At 40.4% G+C, this 25,629-nt stretch overlaps 1 protein-coding gene across 4 annotated transcripts in view; it reads left to right on the top strand.

Moving 5' to 3' along the window:
* The window catches only part of HS3ST5 (heparan sulfate-glucosamine 3-sulfotransferase 5), a 297,249-nt gene extending 272,090 nt beyond the window's left edge, over window positions 1-25,159 (top strand). For all 4 annotated transcript variants that reach the window (XM_055535132.1, XM_055535133.1, XM_055535135.1 and 1 more), the window contains 2 exons: window positions 19,711-19,849; window positions 23,423-25,159. In XM_055535132.1, coding sequence (XP_055391107.1) covers window positions 19,743-19,849; window positions 23,423-24,353 — 1,038 coding nt within the window. In that variant the 5' untranslated portion in view covers window positions 19,711-19,742 and the 3' untranslated portion in view covers window positions 24,354-25,159. The remainder of the gene's footprint in view (window positions 1-19,710; window positions 19,850-23,422) is intronic.
* Window positions 25,160-25,629: the final 470 nt, after the last annotated feature.

Consider the following 25,629-nt stretch of genomic DNA (forward strand, 5'->3'; position numbering starts at 1 on the left):
CAAGAATACTGGAGTGGGTTGCCATTTCTTATTCAGGGGCTCTTCTGACCCAGCTATGGAACCCAGGTCTTTCACATCGTAGTCAGATTCTTTACCATCAGAGCTACCAGGGCAGCCATGTACTACAGAAGCTTAGAGAAATCCCAAGTCCGCACAACCCAATTTGAAGGAGAAAGTAATGAGCAATGTGCCAGTTCATACAGTTAAAGGAAAAGGAGAACTATTTGCTTTATCACCTGATAATCTTGCTTATCTCACCAGATTAAAATCTCAATTCCACAAATATCTACAAGTGAACTATTCCAGGCTTTGAGGGGGTGGTTATAAATGTAAAAATGTGAACAGTTATTGTTAATGTAACTTAACATTATTGGAAAAGCCGGCATTTACACAACAGAGAGAAAAACCTGATTTTGAATGCTTTGGAAACACAGAAGAGGGAATATACAATTCTGCCTGGAAGAATCTAGAAAATGTTCTTGGAAGAAGTTATCTCAGAGCTGAATACTGAAGAATAAGCAGAGTTTCTACAAGTGGACATAGAGAAAGGACATCATGGATGGGCATGAAGGAAATTAGCAAGGTATCTGGCATGTTTTGGAAACTAGATATTGGCCAAATTTAGAGTCTATATGGATGTATAATAAGAAAGGAAGTTGAAAGGTAAATAAGGAGAAATTGGGATAAGGGAAGGTCAACACCTAGTTAAATGAACAGAGTTCCACTTTGTTGCAGAGACGAGGAAAAGAAGCCCACCTACAGAGGTGAGTGTTGGGGAACGTGGCTTCAGCTTGAGAACAAGACACAGAGGGGTTGACTTCTGAGAGATCCATATGAAGGCAGTAGCTTGTACATTATAATTCAGAGTACTGACTCAGTGTCAGATATAATGATCTACCTTTTCAGTGAAAAGTATCCAAGATTTCACTAAATTGACCTTTTCTTGCCAATAGCAAACTCTTGTATTATCCTCTCTGTTCAAAGTTTGAGAATAAGAGCTGACATTGTCAGAGGTACAATGTGTCTCTTGAAGGCAAGCCTTCCCAATTTGGCACTCAGTATTCTATGAGAAGAAAGCTACAGAGAGAAATCTCTACTGCTTTTTTGTTTTCCTTAAATTACAGATGGTGGGGGAATACACCTATGTTGGTTTTCTAATGCTGCATAATAAATGACTACAAATAGCACAACCTAACACCCATTTTATTAACTTTATTTCTTTGGGCTCCAAAATCACTGCAGATGGTGACTGCAGCCATGAGATTAAAAGACGCTTACTCCTTGGAAGAAAAGTTATGACCAACCTAGATAGCATATTCAAAAGCAGAAACATTACTTTGCCAACAAAGGTCCATCTAGTCAAGGCTATGGTTTTTCCAGTAGTCATGTATGGATGTGAGAGTTGGACTGTGAAGAAAGTTGAGCGCCAAAGAATTGATGCTTTTGAACTGTGGTGTTGGAGAAGACTCTTGAGAGTCCCTTGGACTGCAGGGAGATCCAACCAGTCCATTCTAAAGGAGATCAGTCCTGGGTGTTCTTTGGAAGGACTGATGCTGAAGCTGAAACTCCAATACTTTGGCCACCTCATGCAAAGAGTTGACTCATTGGAAAAGACCCTGATGCTGGGAGGGATTGGGGGCAGGAGGAGAAGGGGACGACAGAGGATGAGATGGCTCAATTGCAACACCGACTCAATGGACATGAGTTTGGGTGAACTCCAGGAGTTGGTGATGGACAGGGAGGCCTGGCGTGCTACAATTCATGGGGTTGCAAAGAATCAGACACGACTGAGCGACTAAACTGAACACCCATTTATTAGCTCACAGTTCTGTAGGTCAGAAGTCCAGGTGGCCTCAACTGGATTCTCTTTGGAGAATCTCACAAGACTGAAATCAAGCTGTCAGCTTGACTAGGCTCTTACCTAGAGACCCTGGGGAAGAATCTGCTTTCAAGGACATTCTGTGGTTGACAGAATCTAGTTCCTTGTGGTTGTAGGAATAATGTTCCCATGTTTCCAGCCAGAGTTCATTGTCAGTTCTCAGAAGTTGCTCTCCAAGTCCTTGCATCTTAAGCTCTTGCTGCTGCTGCTGCTGCTAAGTCACTTCAGTCATGCCCAACTCTGTGCGACCCCAGAGACGGCAGCCCACCAGGCTCCCCTGTCCCTGGGATTCTCCAGGCAAGAACGCTGGAGTGGGTTGCCATTTCCTTCTCCAATGCATAAAAGTGAAAGCGAAGTCACTCAGTCGTGTCCGACTCTTTGCGACCCCATGGACTGCAGCCCACCAGGCTCTTCCATCCATGGGATTTTCCAGGCAAGAGTACTGGATTGGGGTGCCATTGCCTTCTCTGCTTAAGCTCTTGACAGCATATCAAATCCTTCTTTTGCTTGGAACCTCTCTAATTATTATCCCTTCTGCTACCTGCTGGAGAAAATACCCAGCTTTTAAAGAGTTCCTCTCATTAGATTAGGCCTGCCTGGGTGGTCTCTTTATCTTAAGGTCAACTGATTAGCAACCTTAATTACAATCTGAAAAATCATTTTGCTTTGTCACATAACATAATTGCAGGAGGAACAACAGGCACAAAGGTCATGGGAGAAATGAAGAATTCTTCCACACCTAGTATGCCCTTACTATCCTATCAAAATGCATTTCAAATGGAACTATTTCATTTTTCCTTGGAAGTTGAAAGAAGCTTTTGCCACTTTACAACAAGAAACAAAGAAACAAAATTTCTTTGTCTATAAAAGGACAAATTTTGTCCTAGCTGAGTGACTAGTTAGAGAGATAGGAAAGAAATTTATATGAGTCTAAGGGAAAAAGACAGAGAAGGCAATGGCACCCCACTCCAGTACTCTTGCCTGGAAAATCCTGAAAGGTTGTTGTTGAATCACGCGAATACACCGGGATTCTTGGCCCCCGGAGGAGAAGAATTCAATCCGGGGCCAGAGACGAGGCTTGATCGCTCAGAGCTTTTGTGTAATAAAGTTTTATTAAAGTATAAAGGAGATAGAGAAAGCTTCTGACATAGGCATCAGAAGGGGGCAGAAAGAGTACCCCCTTGCTAGTCTTCAGCTGGATGTTATATAGTCACTAGCAGTCTGTTAATGAAAGAAAGGAATGTCTTTTAATTCAGAATAGCACCAGGCCCCTCGCCCATAAGATGCATTTTGGGATAATCTTGGCACCAAATGGTTTATCTTGGGCCATAAAATAATTAACTTGAATCTTAAAGAAGGGCAGACCACCATACAAATAGTTTCATTTACATAGATTAGGGGAACAATATCTGAGTATAACATACTGGTTTGTCAAGTAGGTTTTGGGCCAAGAGGCGGAACCGACTTGGAGACCGAGTTTGGGGTAAAGGCGTAGTACATTAGCATAGCTTAAGACAAACATTTCCATAAGAAAAAGGCATTGGTTATCTCTAGGCTCAACAATAGCTAACTTCAGGTGAAACCAGGTGTCATTATGGCAACACAGTATTTTAAGAGATACCTCTCTTTAAATTCGTATAGAGAAGGAAAAAAATATTGCTAGTTTGTTTCCTCCTGCCGCTTAAGAGAGATAAAAATGTCTGACACTTGCAGGCTATTTCCTCCATTTGGAGACCCCTGGCCTTCCTGCCTGTTACCCTCTCAATCCCATGGACAGAGGAGCCTGGTAGGCTGCAGTCCATGGGGTCACTAAGAATTGGACACCACTGAGCGACTTCACTTTCACTTTTCACTTTCATGCATTGGAGAAGGAAATGGCAACCCACTCCAGTGTTCTTGCCTGGAGAATCCCAGGGATGGGGGAGCCTGGAGGGCTGCCCTCTATGAGGTCGCACAGAGTCGGACACACAACTGAAGCAACTTAGCAGCAGCAAGGGAAAAAGAATAGAAGAGACTTTCATTTCTGGTAATGTGGTCAAATAAGTTCCTTCTATTAACTCGCTACTGAAATATCTAAAATGTATGGTGAAGTAACTGAACTATATGTCTGCGTCTATAAGTATATACTAATCTGTGAAAGGATTAGTATATATGTGAAAGCTACTTGAAAGAAAGGAATCAGTGGAGCCCAGAAATGAAATAAAATGAGGAATGATTAGGAAGTAAGTTCCAAGTGAAAATAACTCTCAGAATGTCTGCCAAACCTTAGAATACTTTAGCTTTTACTTTGATGGTTATGTGGGCTTAGCTTTGAGAAAAAGCATGAGAGCTGGTCAGTGCAAGAAATCTAATAAGAGACACTCATGAAAATATAGTCTAGAAGACTATACTATTATTGTAAGAATGAATTAGAAATAGACCCTAATTTCCACAAGGAAATCAATTTTGGCACAGAGTAAGAGGACAAAGTTCCCTGAGGACTCATAATCACAAATTGGTCCCACCTTGAGTATGGCATTCTAATTCATGCTGCAGATGTGGGCCAAAAAACCTCAAGCATCATCCCAGAGAATCATGATGCCTTCATGCAACTAGCAGAAGAAAATCTGTAGCTCCTTTGAAAGGCTCAGCTTAAACCCAAGCTTCCTGCTAAATGGGAAGGAAATCTAAGAAAGAGTAGATGTATGTATATGTATAAATGTCATGTACATGTCTAACTGCCACTTTGCTGTATAGCAGAAACTACACAACATTGTAAAGCAACTAAAATACAATTTAAAAAAATCATGTTTTCTATGAGATGATCACCGTACTACTCAGTTTGTGTTTGAATCTGATAGTGTCTGTTTGTAGTAGAAGACATACAAGGATATGCATTGCATTATTACTGATAATGGAGAAAAACTGAAAGCAAACTTAGATGTCTAATAGTTAAATGTGTACTGCACATATTTGTAAAATTACCTTATTAAAAAAAAAAAAAAAAAAAGATTTTCTGGGTTAAATAAAGTTCCTTAGAAAATGAACAATCCAGAGTGAAGAAACACAGAACAAGCAAGAAATAAGACAACTATGAGTAAAACAAACAAAAAAAAACCTCAACAGTCTCATTTAATGGAAATCCTGATGATATTGATAAATACAGATAAATCTAAACAAGAAGTGTTTGATAAAGCAGTAATAAAAGTAAAATCTAACTTAGGAGGGGCCAGGGAATCCCATTAGAATGAATATCCTGACTCAAAATGTACATATGACTGGGAGGAGGTGATTAAAGTTAATGTCCTAAGTTCATAATTGGCATAATGATTGTTATTCTCAAGAATTATTCAGTTAATTGGTTTATTTCCTCTTTTCCTATCCTTGATGAATGTGTTGTCATCCTTCTCATCCTATCTGGATATTTTTCTGGGAAGAATGGATGACTCAACCAGAGAGAGAGAAAGGATATCAACACTTATTAATTCCAAATTACTTTAATTACTTTAGACCTCTTTTTTCTTCCAAGCTCTATACTTTGACAAAAATCACTGTGGAACTCTCAGAATCTATAGCACCCAAGGATTAGATTTGTACTAATGAGTGAGCATCTAGGCCTGGTTCTAAAATGAATGCCAAATCTTCATAGAAAGAGGATGAATTTTCCCACAAATAATTCCCACAAATAATTCATAATCCCACAATACAGCTAGATTCTATTTTGAACTCTGCCAGTCATTAGCTAAGTGGACCTAGTACTAAACAACCAGGCCCTTGTTTCCTCGTTTAGAGAATAGAGAATAAAATAGTTATGTCATATCTTTTCTGTGAAAAATCCAATAAAATAATGTTTAAACTAGGGCTTTAAAAACTGCAAAGTGCTCCACAAATAGATAGTAACTTTATGGACACTGTGTTTTCATGATTAAGTGGAAATCTCTCTCTAAAGTTTTTAGGAGGTTGTACCTATATAAATTCACTTAAATTTTGTGTTAAACATGTTGAATTTTCTGAGTTCAACTTTGAGATTTGAAGATTGTGCATTCACAGTCATCAGTGCCATCAGTCTGCTAAAGGTTTAATTCTTCACTTTTGTGGCATTGAGGTATTATAGATATATGTCATTTCTTGATCCTTACCAAAAATAAAACAAAATTTGTGAGGTAAGAAATTGGGTTTAAAAGTTGACTTTTTGTCTGTTAATTAATACTATACTTGATTTTGCAATAAATACACTCAACTGTTATTGAGTGTGACAAGTAGAACTGATTACAATCAAACTGATATACAAAGCAGAGGGAAGGGCTTATTCAGCTAACTTGACCTCTTTAACGTCTTGAGCCTAAATTACTGGAAAGATCTGTTTGAACCATGTATCTTCACTTAATCGCTGTATAATTATTATCTCCCCAACTCACACTTTTCTGTATAAATACAAGATTAGAGAAGGAGAGATTCTGCTTCTGAACTTGCCAGCATGACAAGTTTACTAAACTTCAGCATCTATTTAATAAAGTGAAAAGGAACTTTAGGAAGGAAAAAACACCACCCTTCTTCTATAAACATCAGTTACATACACCAATGAGATACTGAGATTAAGAGTAATTGGTATTTCATGCCAAAATAAAATTCAGTTCCTATCTCTTTCCTTAAAACATCAGTCTACTAAATGAGACCCCTGAAACAGAAACAGAATCTACTGGCTCCTTTTAAGTTTAGTAATTACAAATACAAAATGAGTATCCTCCTGCAGACAGAGAGCCAGAGGACTACTCAAGCTACAGCAATAATGGAAGCTGTGGTAAATTATGTATGCACGATATCAGAAGCTGAATGGAGGGAAGAAATGAAGAACCCGTTTGAAATTTTGGAATTTGTTCAAAGCTGCGCCTGCAGTAACTCCCAGGAGGATAAGCCCTCAGCACGGAGCAGTAATAAACTCCACAGTTCTGTATAATTTATCAACTTTTTTCGTTTTCATTTCTAATATTGACCCTTCGTGGTTAACTGAAGAAACCAAGAGATAAATAGCTTCCTTAGCCATTTGATAGAGCAATTATGAGTATCCTGGCTGATACATTTTCTGCTTAATCTAACAAATGGTGTTCCTTTTCCTCTTAATCTACACTGGCATCTCTACATTCGACTCGACACGTGCAGGATACCTCTTCCCATGCCCTTGTTCTTGAGCCCCTCTTCATTTCTTTCTTTCTCATTACAGCTCTCTTGCGTGATCATTTTAATCGAAGAAAAGAGAATTCTTTACAACAATTTTCCTCAGCTGCCCTTGGTTAATTTTTTTCAAAATGTGATTCCTATGGGCTCCCTGACAGCCTGGCAAATTGAAAGCTAATCAGTAGAATCTTTCTTAAGTGTCAGTTTCTTTTCAAAGAAATTTCATGTCTTTGAATGCGAGAATCACTTTTCACAGTAATAGGCAGTAGAATGTGATACAGCCATCTTGAAAGAGTTCAAGACTATTTAAAATGAAACTTAAACATCGATATTTGCCTCGGGCGCTAGTTCCACGCCCCCACCACCGCCACCTCAGTTGTCTTTACTCCCTGACAATTAGTGTTTCATGATAAGATCACTTATTTAGTGCTAATCTGATGGAATCCCTTAGTGTGTGAGTTTAGACCCAGAAGGGATTGTTAAACTCATCTTTTCCAAGCTCTTTGTTTCTTCGGAGGAAAAACCAGAAGAACGGGAAGGGTGAGTGACTAACCCAAAATCACAAAGCAGATGAGCAATATAGTTTGAGCTTCCTGTTTTGTTTTACTTTAAAGGGAGCAGCGAGGGGAGGAGACTTTTTCCTGCCATCCAATAAGAGCAGATTCTGTAGTTCTTAGGTCTCTGCCTTTTCTCGTCTGCATGAGCAGGATGATAATACTGCCCTTTTCACTTCAGAGGATTTCCTCCCACTAATCTGTTGTAATGGATTCCCTCTGCTGGAGGGTGTGTGTGTGTGTGTGTGACCACATTATTCTTGTGTGTCACACACTAAACCTAGGGTCATTGTACTTAGGATTGTAGGGCTTTGTATATAGCTACCTTGTTTCTGAAGACAGTCACTATTCCCAGGGTTGGGTACCCAAGAAAAAGATGGGCCTCAGGGAGGACCACAGAACTAAGAGGGAGAAATAAAGGGGAGTGGAATCCCAGTGCTGTAACAAGATGTGAAGGACTGTGTTCCTACGTGATCGTGTTAAGACAGTGTCTCTCTAAAAGCCAAGTGTCTGGAAAAAGGAGGCACCACTGTGCAGACCCACAGCTTACACACAAGTAATCCATTTTCTGAAGGCCTGAAGGTCTGGTGGCAGGACTGTACACATAATTTGTGGGACCCACTGCAAAATGAAAGTAGACTTCTTGTTCAAAAATTATTAAGAATTTCAAGAAAAAAAATAATTTCAAGACAGTGAAAGCAGAAAATTAATTCAAGCATTGGGCCCTTCTGGACACAGAGCCCTGCAAATACACAGGTCACATGCCCAAGAGCTAGCCCAGTCTAGCTGCAAGTTGTTCCTTTGGCAAATTCTGGTCTAAACATCCCCAACAAAGTCTTCACTTGAAGGACATCTTGAAGAGAAGAGTCTTGTTAAGAGAAGACTGGTGTATTTTAGAGAGTAGTCTGACTGTGGCTACTTGGGTAGAAGGCAGGACCATCCGAGGGGAGTGGGTCTTAGGGCCAAGTGATGAGACTCTAGGGTCCAGTAGACCCTCTCCCTGTGAGGAGTCTTCCTTCACTGCCAGTTCAAGAGGATCAGAGCTCTGTGTGTAAGGAAAGATCCAGTTTCCTTGCATTTGTAAAAGAGTTGACTTTGAATGCAGGAAGATGAGAGTAATAAAGCAGGATATGGGTCCTCCACATCATTCCTGGCATCTTCAGTCCCTGGCACATGGCAGGCACTGAGCAAACATTTGTTGATGAATGGTAATGTAGGCAGTTATCTTGAGGTCAGAATTTGGTGGAGCCCTTCTGGTCCTGAAAGAAAGAATTGCAACTCAGAAAAAAGAGGAGTCTCAGGTAATAAAAAGAGCAATGCTTTGAAGCACATTCAATTCTGTTCACTTGCTCAGTCGTGTCCGACTCTTTGCGACCCCATGGACTGCAGCACGCCAAGCCTCCTTGTCCATCACCAACTCCCGGAGTTTACTCAAACTCATGTCCATTGAGTCGGTGATGCCATCCAACCATCTCATCCTCTGTCATCCCCTTCTCCTCCCACCTTCAATCTTTCCCAGCATAAGGGTCTTTTCAAATGAGTCAGTTCTTCGCATCAGGTGGCCAAAGTATTGGAGTTTCAGCTTCAGCATCAGTCCTTCCAATGAATATTCAGGACTGATTTCCTTCAGGATTGACTGATTGGGTCTCCTTGCAGTCCAGGGGACTCTCAAGAGTCTTCTCCAACACCACAGTTCAAAAGCATCAATTCTTTGGCATTCAGCTTTCTTTGTGGTCCAACTCTCACATCCACACATGGAAAAACCATAGCTTTGACTAGATGGACTTTTGTTGGCAAAGTAATGTCTCTGCTTTTTAATATGCTGTCTAGGTTGGTCATAGCTTTTCTTCCAAGAAGCAAGCATCTTTTAATTTCATGGCTGCAGTCACCATCTGCAGTGATTTTAGAGCCCAGGAAAATAAGAACGTTAATAATACCATTATTTAAGAAAATGTTAGCCTGCCCAAGAATGAAGGCTTTTAGAATCATGTTGCATGCAAACTAATTATAAATTATTTTTCAGGTTTATTAAATACTCAAAAGGTTTTTTGAAGACATATAGCTGTACTTTTGTTATCAATGATACGAAAACCAGCACTGCTTTCTTCCTTCTTAAGCTCTGTTATTTAAAGAACATAGCAGCGGGACGCAGAGAGAAACTGGAAGGAGGCACAGAAAGCCGAGGAGAAAAGACCTAGAAAAGTGAAAATAGAAAAAAGGGATTACTGAGGGCTCCAAATGAATATAGGCCTCTTTAGAAAGGGAGGAGAATGGAGGAGGAGGCTAAAAAGGGAAGGGGAGTAGATGGATAGGTACAGTCTCCTTTTCCCTGACAGCACTTGGCAGCACACGACACACTCAGTGGGTTCTCAGAAAACATGTGATTAATGAATACATAAAAGAGAAAATGAATGGGACATAATTAGTATGTGCAACCTGCTCTTGGGGAAAGGGGATGGTCTGTAGCATTTGTCAGTATCAGTTGTGTAAATCCTCTCTCCATGGCCAATTGTAAACTATCCATATGAATTCACTAAATGTGGAATTAGGAAGAGACCTAATTGCACAGAGATACTATTGCACAGTAGTATCTCCACTGTATAATAAACCTAGCTTCAAGAGCACAGGTAATAGTAAAAATAGTACAATAATTAGGAAATAATGTTTTTTATATTTATTGCCTTTGTTTCTTAATTTCTTTAACTGTGAATTTCTGTGATGTAGTTCTTGCTACTGCTGGCTTCTGCTGGCTTGCAAAGTGTGAGCCAGCTCCAGCCCTCCGATGGATGGGCATCATCAGATGCTGCCACTATTCACATTGTATAAAAAGAACTTTCTCCATTTTTATTTCTTTAAAAGAATTGAGAAAAGAAAAGTAAAATAGAAGACAGGACAAGAAATCTCCTGAGAAAATTTTCTCATTTGCCACTTTTCCAATTTTTTTTTTTGATACCTAAGTCATCAGAATGTACAAGTTGAATGTTTAAGAAAAGATAAATGATATATCTATTTCTACTAACAAATCCTATTATAACATTTTCAGCATTAAATGAACTTAATAGGGAGGCAGAGTTGTAGAGTATAAAAAGCTCGAAACTAGCAGTTAGCAACTCCAGGCTTAATAGTCTGAGGCTTTGAGCAGTTCATTTCACTTCCTGAAGCCCAAGAATACCCACTGCCCCACTTATATCACAGGACTTGGTGTGAATTCAGGTGGGGATCTTCTAGCATCCTGCACTGTTGATAATCTGCCACTTACTCTCAAATGATTTGACAAAAATAATACATGTTTCTACAAAGAAAGATAAAGCAAACATGTCAAAATTTAACAACTGGTAAATCTAGATGAAGGATATGTAAGCACTCAAAACTCTTTTTCAAAATAAAAAGTTGCAGGAAATTAGGTTATTATAGGCATATAGCGCGGAGAAGGCAATGGCACCCCACTCCAGAACTCTTGCCTGGAAAATCCCATGGATGGAGGAGCCTGGTAGGCTGCAGTCCATGGGGTCGCTAGAGTCGGACACAACTGAGCGACTTCACTTTCACTTTTCACTTTCATGCATTGGAGAAGGAAATGGCAACCCACTCCAGTGTTCTTGCCTGGAGAATCCCAGGGACGGGGGAGGCTGGTGGGCTGCCGACTATGGAGTCGCACAGAGTTGGACACGACTGAAGTGACTTAGCAGTAGCAGCAGCAGGCATATAGCGACTTCACTTTCACTTTTCACTTTCATGCATTGGAGAAGGAAATGGCAACCCACTCCAGTGTTCTTGCCTGGAGAATCCCAGGGACGGCGGAGCCCGGTGGGCTGCTGACTATGGGGTCGCACAGGGTCAGACGTGACTGAAGCGACTTAGCAGCAGCAGCAGCAGCATATATGAACCTGCAAAGTACTATACAAAGATAAACTACTATTACCTACTTAAAGAGATGTGGTATCTAGATACCATAGCTGTTTAAGATAGTCAAAGTTCATTCCATCTAGCTGATTCAGTTGTTCAGTAATTATTTACAGAATATCTATGACCCTTAAAGTGCTGGTGATACAATAATGAATGCACAGTCATTCATCTCATGGAAGTTATATTCTGGTTAGAGGGATACACAATACACAAGCAATTAAAGTTTGGTTTCAATAGAATTAAATAAAGGATGCTGTTGTGACACATAGAAGGAACCTGTAAGCCAGCCTTCCCAAGGAGCCTAAGATCTAAAAGATAGGAATTAATCCAAGACCTGGAGAGCAGTCAGCATCAGTATATGTGGCTAATGTTTATTGAGTATTATGCTGTGCCGGTGTTCTAATTACTCTACATACTCCTTTGCCCCTCACAGAAGTTCTTCGGGGCAGGCTGTTATTATCCTACTGGGACACTATCTATTGGAGCCCCAGACTCAACAGAGAAGTCACTGATAGATGAGGCACAGCTACTGTATTCAGGTTCTGGGACCCTTCTGTGGAAAGGCCCTGATGCAAAAATGACCATGATCTATTCAAAAGAACTGCAAGCTGTTCTGTATGCTGAAGTTTGCACATGCCCATACTGGGGCAAGGTCATGTTGGTGAGGAATTGTGGTAGAAAAGGTAAAAGGCCTTTAAAACCCTGCGGAAAATAGGGACCTATTAGAGTATGAAGCCTGAAGGCAATATGATCAAATTTCTGTTTGGAAAGACCGCTCTGTCTTCAATATGGAGAATAAATTGAGGCAGAAACAAAACTAATCGTGGGGAGACCAGTTAGGAGCCAATAAAATCTGAGAGTGCGGCCTGTATCAAGGCAATCATGGATGACAGTGTGGGGAAGCAGGTAGATCCTAATAGTACTTTGGAGATAGAATTTTACTGGCAGGGTAGCGCCAAGGAGGATGGACTTCAAGGTTTCTGGGCTGGGCAATCCCGTCAGCAGATGAGGACCCAGGCACTGAGTAGAGCTGTGGGGAGAAGAGCAGGGGAAAGGAATGATGTGGGAGAAGAGCTGTGGGGAGGAAAGACGAGACAGGCTGATAATGAGGGGACAACAGACACATGTAACCAAGATCTTACAGAGAGCAGAACGTGAGAATCTGAACTGAGTAACAGAACCAGCTATTTTGATCATCTACTATAAAATCTTTCAAAAGGAGAGTCAGTTTTTGAATTATTGGGAAAATAAGTGGAGATCCCATGATTCTGGTTGCTTTTAATCATAAACAGTTTACTGAATATGAAAAATACTTTGTAAACTATAAAAATATTACTTTAATTATCATCATTTATAAATATTTTTCTTCCTTTTATTAGATTAAAGCCACATAAATAGCCCTTTTTATTTACCCCTTCATAAAAACATTTTCCTCTTTTGGTTTTCATCTCCTTGTCTTCTACTTCAAGATACAATGGAAGGAAATTTAGGGTGAGTTAAAAGTGGTTTTATCTGTTCTCATCAGTCAGTAAACAAGCATTTATTAAGAGTCTCCCAGTGGTGATCATTTCTAAATGTACAGAAATATCAAATCACTTGGTTGTGCATTAGGAACAACATAGTGTTATAGGTCAATTATACTTCAAAAAATAAGTATACACACAAACTCACAGAAAGAGATCAGATTTGTGGTACCAGAGGCAGGGGTTGGATGAAGATGGTCAAAAGGCACAAACTTCCAGTTATAACATAAATAAGTACTAGGGGTATAATGTACAACATGATAAATGTAATTAATACTGTTGTATATTATATATGAAAGTTGTTGACTTCTCATCACAAGGAAAAAAATTTTTTTCTTTTATTTTTGTATCTGTGACATGATGGGTAGTCACTAAATATAGTGTGATAATCATTTCATGATGGATGTCAGGCAAATCATTATGTTGTACACCTTAAACTTATGCTATGCTCTACATCAATTATATCTCAATAAAACGGGAAGAAAATTTTAATTAAAAAAAAACAACAAAAAAGGAGCCTCTCAGGTGAGCATCCAAAGCTGAGGGAGTGACACTGCAATCAAGGGGTCATGTTTTTGAGATCAGATAATTTTGAATTTAAATCCTCCTATATTTACCAGCCGTATATGCCCTTGGGTAAATAATTTGTTCATCTCTCTGCTCTTTAGTTTCCATCAGAAAAAAAATAGAATGAATAATACTTCACAGGCCTGTTGTATTACATGAGATGATAAATATGAAAGAAACACAGAGACTAGGGCTCAATAAATGTGGTTCCTCAGACTTTAGGATACAGCAGGAGAATGAGAGGGTGGGACAAATTAAGAGTAGCACTGCCGTATCTACACTGCCATGTGTGAGACAGTCAGCCAGTGGAAAGTTGCTGTGTAACAGGGCGCTCAGCTTGGCGCTCTGTGACGACCTAGAGACGCGGGCTGGGGGAGTTCGAGAGGGAGGGATATATGCATACATATCCCTGGTGACTTAGTGGTAAAGAATCCACCTGCCAATGCAGGAGACAGGAGTTCAATCCCTGATTCCAGAAGATCCCCTGGAGAGGGAAATGGCAATCTACTCCAGTATTCTTACCTGGAGAACCCCATGGACAAAGGAGCCTGGCATGCTACAGTCGATGGGTTTAGAAAGAGTTGGACATGACTCAGTGACAGAATACACACACACACAGTTGATTAACTTCACTGTACAGCAGAAACTAACATAACACTGTGAAACAATTATACTCCAATCAAGTGAATTAGTAAACAATACATCTTAAAAAAAAAAAGAAAGAATAAATGTGGTTCCTGTCCACCCCTTAAGGCTGTTGCCCTGAATAAATGAGCTAATACTTAGAAGACAGTTATAATTTCCTTGGAATAATTTGGTATATAAGTTCAGTCATTTTTAATGAACTTTACTGCTGTTGTTTCTGTTACCATTTTTACTAGTACCAGGGGCTTGCAGTAACTATGTCTACGAGCCTTTGAACACCACTTGAGTGTATCTTTATTACTTTTTTTGAATTCCCTTATTTCTTTGTGTGAGCTTGGGAATCATTTCCTTCTTTGCTTAGTGCTGCTTTGGAGAAACAGCCAGATGTCTCTACAATTTGTCATTTCTGGCCACATACTCTGTTATTTAGATACTCTTCTTTGTTCAGCTAAGATATCATGTCTATTAAACCATTCGTAGTCTGGAGAAACTGTAATTGTGCTGTTCTTGGTATGCAAAATGAAAGACACTGGGAGATAGAAAACTGGAGATAAAGGAGGGCTTAAATGTCACTGTAGGTCTTTAACTTTTTTTAATAAAAAGAAATAATAAATTTTTTAAAACTTTAATTTTATATAAATTGCCTATTACCAGTGTGAGTGCTCTGATGAAAGATTATTAAACTATCCATTAAGCTGGCATACAGAGCTAAAGGGAAGGGACTTAGGGGATTGGAGAAGCAGTTAACCTTCTCCCCAGTTTAATGGCATTGTCTGTAAGGATCAGGTGGCATGTCTTCTCTTTGGTTGTACTCCTGGACCAAGACCTGCAGCTCCCAGATTTTAAGACTCTATCATGGCACAGGCTTGAGCACTTCATGTTACAGAAAACCACAGAGGCATCTTGAATGGTAAATGTACCAAATATCTTTGGTTTTTCTTGAACACAGTTGATTCTGAGGCTGCTCTGATACTCTTAGCACATAATCTGAATGATTATAAAACAGATGGAGAAGGAAATGGCAACCCACTCCAGTATTCTTGCCTGGAAAATCCCATGGATAGAGGAGCCTGGCAGGCTACAGTCTATGGGGTCGCAAAGAGTTGGACATGACTGAGTGTGCATTCACACACAAAACAGAATAAGATTTCACCTAAGTGGCACTAGTGGTAAAGAACCCTGTGTTAGGAAGATACCGTGGAGACAGAAATGGCAACCCGCTTCAGTATTCTTGCCTGGGAAATCCCATGGACAGAGAAGCCTGGTGCGCTACAATCCATGGGGTTGCAAAAGAGTCAGACACGACTTATCAACTGAACAACAATGGGTGCTACACTTAGGTAGCAGAGGAGGCCAAGTAACCCCAGCCTCCTTCCAAGTTGCTCCTCTGCATGAGGCTGCTGACTTCTGTTGAGGCCACGGGCAAGCACATTTCACCACTGCTTTTCCCACCTCTCCCATTTGTAGCCATCCCTCTTCAACCACCTCATAGCTTTTACTCTGTCATACTGTTTGTAAGCACACAGTAAATTCATTTACACTAAGATACAATAATACATGGGCTTCCCCAGTGGCTCAGCAGTAAAGAACCCTCCTGTAATGCAAGAGACACAGGAGACATGGATTCGATCCCTGGGTCTGAAAGGTCCCCTGGAAGAGGGCATGGCAACCCAATCCTGGGTAATTCCATGGACAGAGGAGCCTGGTGGGCTACAGTCCATAGGGTCACAAGGAGCCAGACACGACTGAAGGGACTTAGCATGCACGCACGCACAATGACACATAATGCCTTATGTTAGTCTGGCCTTTGTATAGTGATGTCACTTGTAGAAAACTTATTTCATTCTCATTATAGCCCTAAGGAGTGGGGAAGTTAGAGACTGGTCTCATTTTGTCGTTGTTGCTGTTGTCCAGTTGCCCAGTCTTGTCTGACTCTTTGCGACCCCATGGACTGCAGCAGGCCAGGCCTCCCTGTCCCTCACCATCTCTCGGAGTTTGCCCAAGTTCATGCTCATTGCATTGGTGATGCTATCCAGCCATCTCATCCTCTGACGCCCTCTTCTCCTTCTGTCCTCAATCTTTCCCAGCCTTAGGTGCTTTTTCAATGAGTCATCTGTTCACATCAGATGTCCAAAATACTGGAGCTTCAGCTTCAGCGTCAGTCCTTTCAGTGAACATTCAAGATTGATCTTCCTTAAGACTGACTGGTTTGATCTCCTTTCTGTCCAAGGGACCCTCAGGAGTCTTCTCCAGCACTACAGTTCGAAGGCATCGGGTCTTTGGCGTTCTGCCTTCTTTACAGTCCAGCTCTCACAACCATACATGACCACTGGGAAGACTATGGCCTTGACTATACAGACATTTGTCAGCAGAGTAATGTCTCTGCTTTTCAACACAGTCTAGGTTTTTTCATCGCTTTCCTGCCAAGAAGGATTTGTCTTCTGATTTCATGGCTGCCGTCACCATCCACAGTGATTTTTGGAGTCCAAGAAGAGAAAATCTGTCACTACTTCCACCTTTTCCCTTTCTATTTGCCATACAGTAATAGGGCTGGACGCCATGACTTCGTTTTTTTAATATTTAGTCTTAAGACAGCTCTTTTACTCTCCTCCTTCACCCTTATCAAGAGGCTCTTTAACTCCTTTTCGCTTTCTGCCATTAGCGTGGTAGCATCCACATATCTGAGGTTGTTGATGTTTCTCCCACCTATCTTGATTCCAGTTTGTAACTCATCCAGCCTGGCGTTTCTCATGATGTGCTCAGTGTATAGGTTAAACAAACAGGGTGACGGCAGACAGCTGTGTCATACTCCTTTCTCAATCTTGAACCAATCAGTTGTTCCATACAGGGTTCTAACTGTTGCCTCTTGACCCACACGCAGGTTTCTCAGGAGACAGGTAAGCTGGTCTGGTGTTCCCATCTTTCTAAGAGCTTTCCAAAGTTTGTCATAAGCCACACAGTCAAAAGCTTTAGCATAGTCGATGAAAGAGATAGATGTTTTTTCCTGAAATTCTCATTTCCTAGAGAAGGAACAAAGGTTCAGGGAATCTGAGCAGCCACTAGAATCTCACTCAGGGGAGAACTTAACCAGGAGACTTGAGCACAGTTTCTTTCCGCCACCCAGTTCCACATATTACTGCAGTATTTGCATTTTGACAGGAATCAGAGTCCTGTGCTGAAGGCAGGTAACCACTTAACTGAGGGCTTCAGACATCAACCCAGAGAGAGAAAACTGATTCTTTCAGTGAAGCCCTGAGTTCTGCCACAGAAGTTACTGCCTTTGCCTCCACATTACCTGTCAGTTGTGCGATCACAGGCAAGCTGCAGAAAATTGTCTGTGCTTCACTTCTCCTTATGAAATGGAAATAGCTATATCTGCCTCCTAGGATTTTTCTGACAATTCCCTGAAATACCACCTGGACAATATTCTTGTCACATAGCAGATCTCATCAAACCTCATCTACTCTTCCCCTTTGCTTCCTCATTTTACCAACACACAAGGCAGGCCATGCAAAGCCAGAGCCCTGAGCTCACCCAGAGCCTGCAAAGACCCTTGTGAACACTTCCTCTTCCCTTTTGCTCTCCTGTCCCCTCAGCTCCTATGTCGAGCCACACCAACCTTCCTTCCCTTCTCAAACTAGCCACCCACCTTCCCTCCACAGTGCGCTCCGGGTCCTCTGGCTGAGCCCACCTTCTTGCCCTCCTCTGTCCTCATGCTCCAGGTATAAGCCAAGCCCCTTCTTCAGGAAGGACTGAAGTAGCTTCCCCCTACTGTTCTTTCTCACTGCGCTTTGACTTTCCTTGTGTTATCACAATCTGAAGGTGCATGCGACTCCCACATTTACTGGTGGTGTTTCTCTCTTCTCCACTAGACTGTCGCCTCCCATGTTGGCCACTGCCTCTGGGGCCCCCAGGGCAGAATGTAGCATATAAGTTGTTTCCAATAAATATTTGTGACTATATGTTGGATGAATGCTTCTTTTCCCTCTCCCTTTTGGGATGCCCTCCTACAGCCTCCTCGCCAAGTCATGTACTTCCTCAAAGGCACATACCTGAACATTCCTTCCATTTCCCCCAACATTTATTCATACATTATAGTGGATAAGGTGTTTCATGATTCCTGAATCGCATTACTAATTTTCCAAGGGCTAAGACTCATTCAAGATCTTTTTTGGAATTCCCCATAAACTTGGTAGAAAAGCTGAGAAAGCTATCAGTGCTCAGTATTTCCTGATGAATGAATAAATCAAGCAGTCAATCCAGGTATATAATCCTTTTGCACAGAGAAAATCTTCACTTAGCAAATACAGAGAGACTATTGCAGCAAAACATTTTCTCAGCATGACACATTGCTGTAGTCCCTCTTCTGGGGTTACTATTTTGAGTTTCAGTGAGAAGCAAACAATCTTATCTTGGAAAGGGAATTGGATTTATTTTTAATAAGAAAGCCTGAATTGGAAGCTTGAATTTTTCCCCAAAATTTAATAACAGCACTGATAAAGCCTTACTCTCCTCAGCTAGCCCTATTTCAGAGAAGAGAAAACAAAGCTTCCATGTAAGCTTCTGTCTTGGTGTTAGAGCAGGACCTGTAAGACTGACCATATTTAAATTCATTGAGAGCCATGAGGGGGTCACGTAGCAGGGGCTTCTAGTCTGAGCATGATTTTAGAATCTGTCACTCCAACCCAGGTCTGGGCAGAGGCAACGAAGGGAAACATCAAGTTACTTAGAGCCACTGTCCCCAAACATTTGAGGTCCTGACAGTTCCCACTGATAACCTCAGTAAGTAAAGACATAGCTTAAAAAAAATTTTTTTTTAAATTTTGGCTGTACCACTCAGCCTGTGGGGTCCCAGTTTCCCAACCAGGGATCAAACCCGCACCCCTTGCATTGGAAGCACAGAGTCCTGACTGGACTGCCAGGGAAGTCCCAAGACAGAGCCTTTGATCTCACCCCCTTCCTCCATTCACAGCCAAACCAAAACAAAAAACATATCAGTCAAACATGCCATTGTTATGCCCCAAATGAACACTTACTGAGGGAGGATCCCAATTCTATATTCATCCCCCTATACCAAAATAGAATCTTCAGTTTCCTGGTTGCCCTGCTGCTCAACCTCAGGTTGCTCAGTTGCTCATTTTATCAGTATTTTTGAATGATTAACAACAAATATATATTTTTATTTATTTATTTAAAATGATTTTTGCATTTTAATTTACTTTGACAATTGCCCAGCAAGTCCTTCTAGTTAGTATCTTGCCTCTAGTTTAGTTTTGATCTTAAAACACATACCAAGAGAAGGAAAGTAAGTTTTGCCAAATACCTGTTGTACCATGAACATTGTTAAGGTTGATGCGGCATTGATGTTCTTTGTGTGACATCACTTAATCCCTGTATTCCCACCCCTGCATGGCTTTGTGGCAGTCAACAGAGCCAGTAAGAGATGACTTCTGATGAGTCCCCTTCTATCCCCGTCTCTCAGGCTACAGGAGTCCTGAAGGTTGATGGAGGGCCATGCTATTCAAACAGCAGGCGTGGCTGAGACAGAAGCTCCTGGTGCTGGGAAGCCTTGCTGTTGGAAGTCTCCTGTATCTAGTCGCCAGAGTTGGGAGCTTGGATAGGTAGGTGATTAAACACATACTCATGCCCATGTGACTTCACATGTCTCTTGATTTAAACTTCCTTAGGACATAATTTTAAAATCTATCCATTTGTTTTCCTCTCTCAACATTCCCAAGAAACATTTTTCTGCAGCATTGATTTTGATTTGTTGAGCCTTTCGAAGAAAGATATCCAAGTTGCTCAAACTAAGGTGTTCGTCAAGATTCATTTGTATTCTGTGTGTGTTGATGTTTGTTTTCAGAGAGGGATAAAGCTGTACAGTAAAAATGTCATTGACTAGAGCTATGCGTGCATCTGGTTGTTGACCTCTAGCCGTAGCCTAACAGTGATGATGTATTTATGTATCTACATTTTGAAATTTAGAAGTGGACAATTAATGTGCTACCAAGAGAGTTAAAATCATGTATGAGCCTGTAAAGGAGCTCCTCAAATTTGGAATCCATTGCCCTGGAAAGATGGCTGCAGGCTTGGGGAGTTTTAACTATGTTAATTAGCTCTGGTTTCTAGGAACTGAACATACAAGACAAGGAGGCTGTCACTCGGAGTAATTCCCAGAAAGCAATGGAAAATCCATGGAGAGGAAATTTACAGAGCTAGGGTTTGGCTCTAACTAAGCCAACATTGAAAGGCACTAGACCTGCGGAAGTCCCAGCAATGCCAGCTAGGTTCACATTGAATACTTCTGGGTTGTCCCATTTCTGGAATGATTGGAAAGGACACAGAAGTTAATTTCTGAAATGTGAAGCTTCCTTCTTTGCCCTTTAAAATTAATTCTTGCACTTAAAAGACAATTCAATTCCCATTTCGTGCCCAACTCTTTGCAACCCTATGGACTTCTCTGGGCCAGAAAACTGGAGTAGGTAGCTTTTCCCTTCTCCAGGGAATCTTCCCAACCAGGTATCAAACCCAAGTCTCCCGCATTGCAGGCAGATTTTTTACCAGCTGAGCCACAAGGGAAGGCCTATGAAAGTGCAGCCACACACTAAAATAAAAATATCTTTCTTACAATTTTTCTTCTCTATAGATCTTATCACACAAATATTTAACAAGTAATATAATAATGGTTTTTTCCTTCAGCCAGTGTTAATTTTGATAGATAAAATGAACACTTTGATGCTTTTCAATTCAAAATTCCTGAGTAAACTTCCTATTCACTAGTTGCTAACCATGGGAAACGGTATGGCCCAGAGCTTATCACTGACTCCAAGTAGTTCCCTAAAGTAATGCTTGTTGTTAGTGAAAAGCCTGGATGTGGTGCCATTGTCCTGTGTCCATAATGGAACTTTTATATCAAGTTCTTCCTAATGTTTTAATTTTTTCTAATCATTTAATTTGAATAACTGATCTAATGATCATCAGCACGTTAGTTATTTAGTTGATAACTTTTCATTTTTAACCTGGTCTCTAGTCTCTAATGGGGTAGCTTTTATAAGGACTTGGATTGCTTTGCTTTCTCAAAACCTCTCACTTGAGAGTCTGAACAGAAATTGGCACATGTTGACATAAGCTTGTCCTTTAGAAACTGAAGAGCCTGCTCTCTTGGTAGGAGGCTGAGCTCAGTTACTTCTACTGTCCTTTCCACTCCTAAAATTTCTTATTTTTTAGTCTGGGGTCCATGCCTGATCTCTAGGAATTAGAAATAATATGATATTTTCTCTTATCTTGAATAAGGAAATCCAAAAAGCAATTGTTCGATGGGGAATGAGTTCCCATGATAAAAGGTAAATAAAGGAAAGAAGGAAAATGGCCTTTTCTAGATGTAGGGAAATTTCTTTCCAGCTCAAACAAAGCAGAAAGTGTTTCAGCCTCTCTCAACCTGGGTTCTGTGAGAGAATCAGGTCCTACAGGAAAACATTTGATTGACCATTTCCTTACTTCGCCCAAGGACAGCATCATTCAAGATGCCTAGGAGAAAAGTCCATCTATTACATTCAATGGATAGAGCCCAACAAGACCTAAAAGATGAATTTGTGACATCCCAATCAATGTCATAATTAAAAACGTACTTTGAGTATATATGTATTGTTACTTTTATATCTTCCACTTAGAGCTCTAGCATATCAATCCTATTAACAAATCCATAAAAACAAAATTCACTTTCTCTAAAATATTAACTGATAAACCATATTTTTAATAATGTGCTATATGTTCATGGTTTACACAATGAGCAAAAGTTTTTTTTAAAAAATCATAAAAAAAACTCACTGAAAAATAAAATATGTTCATAAGCATTAAAACAGAGAGCTGCTTAAACAGCACAGGTGAAGCCCCTTCCCCTCAGTTCTGCAGAATGCCTTGGTATAACCTTGAGGTTTCTCCCTTCTCCTTTTAATTGTAAACATTACAGAAAATAAAAAAGATTCAGTGGGGTCTCTTGGGAAAAGCAAGAGACAGCCTCATTGCCCTACAGAGAGGAGGACATCAGCTCCGAATTATTAGGGTAACAAGAAGCTTCAGTTGAAGGAATTGGATTAACAGCCGTTTTGACTAATACTATACCCTTTAACAAGAAAGTGAAAATGCCTTCTCAAGTAAACTCAGGAAAATTATAATGAATTTCAGTTCAATTCTAGACTACACCCAAAAGAAAATTCAATTCTTTTCCATATAAATTGGCCACACCAAATTAAATAGCCACTCCAGTCTAATATCATTGTGATTGTTACCACACCTTTCTCTCTGAAAAAAAGCAGCAGTGGTTGTTCCTTGCTTAGGCAATGTTGAAGTGGAAATCCTCTTTTCTGGCTCCATCCAATGCCTTCCTTCCTTCACAAATTTGAGTCCCTGATTTAAGTGCACTCGGCAATGAGGACCTTAGGTTTCTGGGGCTGCCAAGGTCTTGTTGATTTCTGGTCCCAGGTGTGATAGGTGATATACAGCACTTGCTGATTGCATTGGATTTGCTCCTACATTCAGCAAAGTAAAAACATAAGCCTGACCTTTTTAGATAGAAAGAGAAAGAGAGGCAGAAGAAATATGTACTCTGCTAGCTGTCCCCAGGGCCAAAGGCAGAAATTCTCATAGAATGAAAAGCTCAGCAAGTGCCAAGATTGGAATTTTGCAGGTTGATGACGCAAATAGTCAAAGGCAGAAACTGGGACCTCTTTTCAGATTCTGTCTCAAAGATTTTCAGTTATATGAGTGCAGCTGAGCTGTAATAAAATAATATAACACGAAACCCACAGGACGTGGCCTCCTAGCTGCCCTTTAGCCTCTCAGCTGAAGATTCTAATCTTCTATCTTTCATATTTTCTAAATGATGTTAACTGGTGAGCTGTTAAAAGGCTATTAGTATGGTTGGTGTCCCTTGTCTGTCCTGTACTGTGAATGTCAGTACATGCTATAGTCAATTAAGTGCTTGGTGAATAAAAATTTTAAGAAGCACTAATAAAAATATCCCATCAATTATGTGTGCTCCATTTAATACAGGGTTGCTTAAAATAAAATTTCCCAAACATATGTTGATTATAGATTGCAACAGGCAGGCAACAGTGGTTTTCTTTATGCAGGAACCAGAGAAATGAGAAGTTGGTTGCAATGAGCTCCTTAGAGTGTCTCTCTGTTGCTTACAGGCTACAACCCATCTGCCCCATCGAAGGCCGATTCGGAGCCCGTGGTCAGGCTGAATTCCCCCTGCGTGCCCTGCAGTTTAAGCGTGGCCTGCTGCACGAGTTCCGAAAGGGCAACTCTTCCAAGGAGCAGGTACACCTTCATGACCTGGTCCAGCAACTTCCCAAGGCCATTATCATCGGAGTGAGGAAAGGAGGCACCAGGGCCCTGCTTGAGATGCTGAACCTCCATCCAGCAGTGGTCAAAGCCTCTCAAGAAATCCACTTTTTTGACAATGATGAGAATTATGCCAAGGGCATTGAGTGGTATAGGAAAAAGATGCCTTTTTCCTACCCTCAGCAAATCACAATTGAAAAGAGTCCAGCATATTTTATCACAGAGGAGGTTCCAGAAAGGATTTACAAAATGAACTCATCCATCAAGTTGTTGATCATTGTCAGGGAGCCAACCACAAGAGCTATTTCTGATTACACTCAGGTGCTAGAGGGGAAGGAGAGGAAGAATAAAACATATTACAAGTTTGAGAAGCTGGCCATAGACCCTAATACCTGCGAAGTGAACACGAAATACAAGGCAGTAAGAACCAGCATCTACACCAAACATCTGGAAAGGTGGTTGAAGTACTTTCCAATTGAGCAATTCCACATTGTTGATGGAGATCGCCTCATCACCGAACCCCTACCAGAACTTCAACTCGTGGAGAAGTTCCTAAATCTTCCCCCAAGGATAAGTCAATACAATTTGTATTTCAATGCTACCAGAGGGTTTTACTGCTTGCGATTTAACATTATCTTTAACAAGTGCCTGGCGGGCAGCAAGGGGCGCATTCATCCAGAGGTGGACCCCTCTGTCATTACCAAATTGCGCAAATTCTTTCACCCTTTCAATCAAAAATTTTACCAGATCACTGGGAGGACATTGAACTGGCCCTAAAATAATAAGTCATACAACACTGTGTGTTGTGCCTGGAGACAGACAATGTCTCTTCTAGATTAAAATATGCACTTTTCCTAGACACAACTGTCCACGTCATTTTTCCATGTATACTTGTACATACGCAGTGTGTGACCAAATATAAGATCAGCTCTTTTTCTACTGAAAATTTACAAAAAAAAAAAAAAGAACACACCAATTTGCGGTCTACATAGCTGCATCTTTTATGCTATTTAGAAAAAGAAGAGGTGGTGGTACTGGGAAAAAGTGACTTCAGCTATTCTCAAAGAGTTAGTCTTCCTTCGAGTCAGGATTTGTCGCCTGCCATTTTCATAGATTTAAGCCAAAAGATGAACGTGTGAAAATGTACCAATGGCTGTGAAGTTTCAGGAAGTAGAGGATTCAGTTATGCATACTTTTCTAAGGGAAAGCTGACTCTTTAATTCAGTTGCTGAATTGATGCCATGAAAACAGAAAATACTATTTTCTTATTATTTAAAAGGATGTCTTATCTCATAAAATTGACATCATTCCAAAGTTCCTGTGGTGATTTTGCACTATCGTTTTCTCGTATGGACCATGGTGTCACTCGTAGCATGTCAATCACACGTCGGAAAGTTGAGTCCTTTTGCTTCCATGTTCTATGTCAACAAAGAGAAATGTCATGTACATAATGTATATAGTTGTAAATACTGCTTTCACACTAAGTAACTCTATTTTGTAAACTGAATATGGCTATTTAATTTATTGTGAAAATTAAATTTATTGTGGTATTTAAAAAATGGAATGGATTAAAATTACTCTATGTGCAATTTTTTTTACTCATTTGTCTTACGTGTCCGTTGCTGGCTCCCAAAGTCAAAGCTGTTTATGTACACACAAGAGCCCTTGGAAAGATGCCCTTCTCCACTGAGTTTCTGTACCCTTGTGACAATGGAGTAATGAAGTAAGGTTGACTATATTTTTAAAAATATCTCAACCATCCAGAAATCTAGTATAAAAGCCACCTCAAAGAGCACTAGTTCTTCTCTACTACAACTTTTAACAATTAAAAAGTTGCTTCTGGTGCCAGGAGACAGACAAGAAATACTTTAACATAATCAAAGCATAGAAGAATCACAATTTTATTTGAACACAGTCAGACCAATAGAGAAATTAAATAAGATTAGAAAATTTGTGTAGCTTCTATACTGAAAGCTGCCAAAGCTTCAAAAATAAAGACGAACTCTTAGAACTCCCTCTTTGAGATAAAACTACATCAGCCTGCTCAAAAATG

The sequence above is a fragment of the Bubalus kerabau genome, chromosome 9 (assembly GCF_029407905.1).
Source record: "Bubalus kerabau isolate K-KA32 ecotype Philippines breed swamp buffalo chromosome 9, PCC_UOA_SB_1v2, whole genome shotgun sequence".
Lineage (NCBI taxonomy): Eukaryota > Metazoa > Chordata > Mammalia > Artiodactyla > Bovidae > Bubalus > Bubalus kerabau.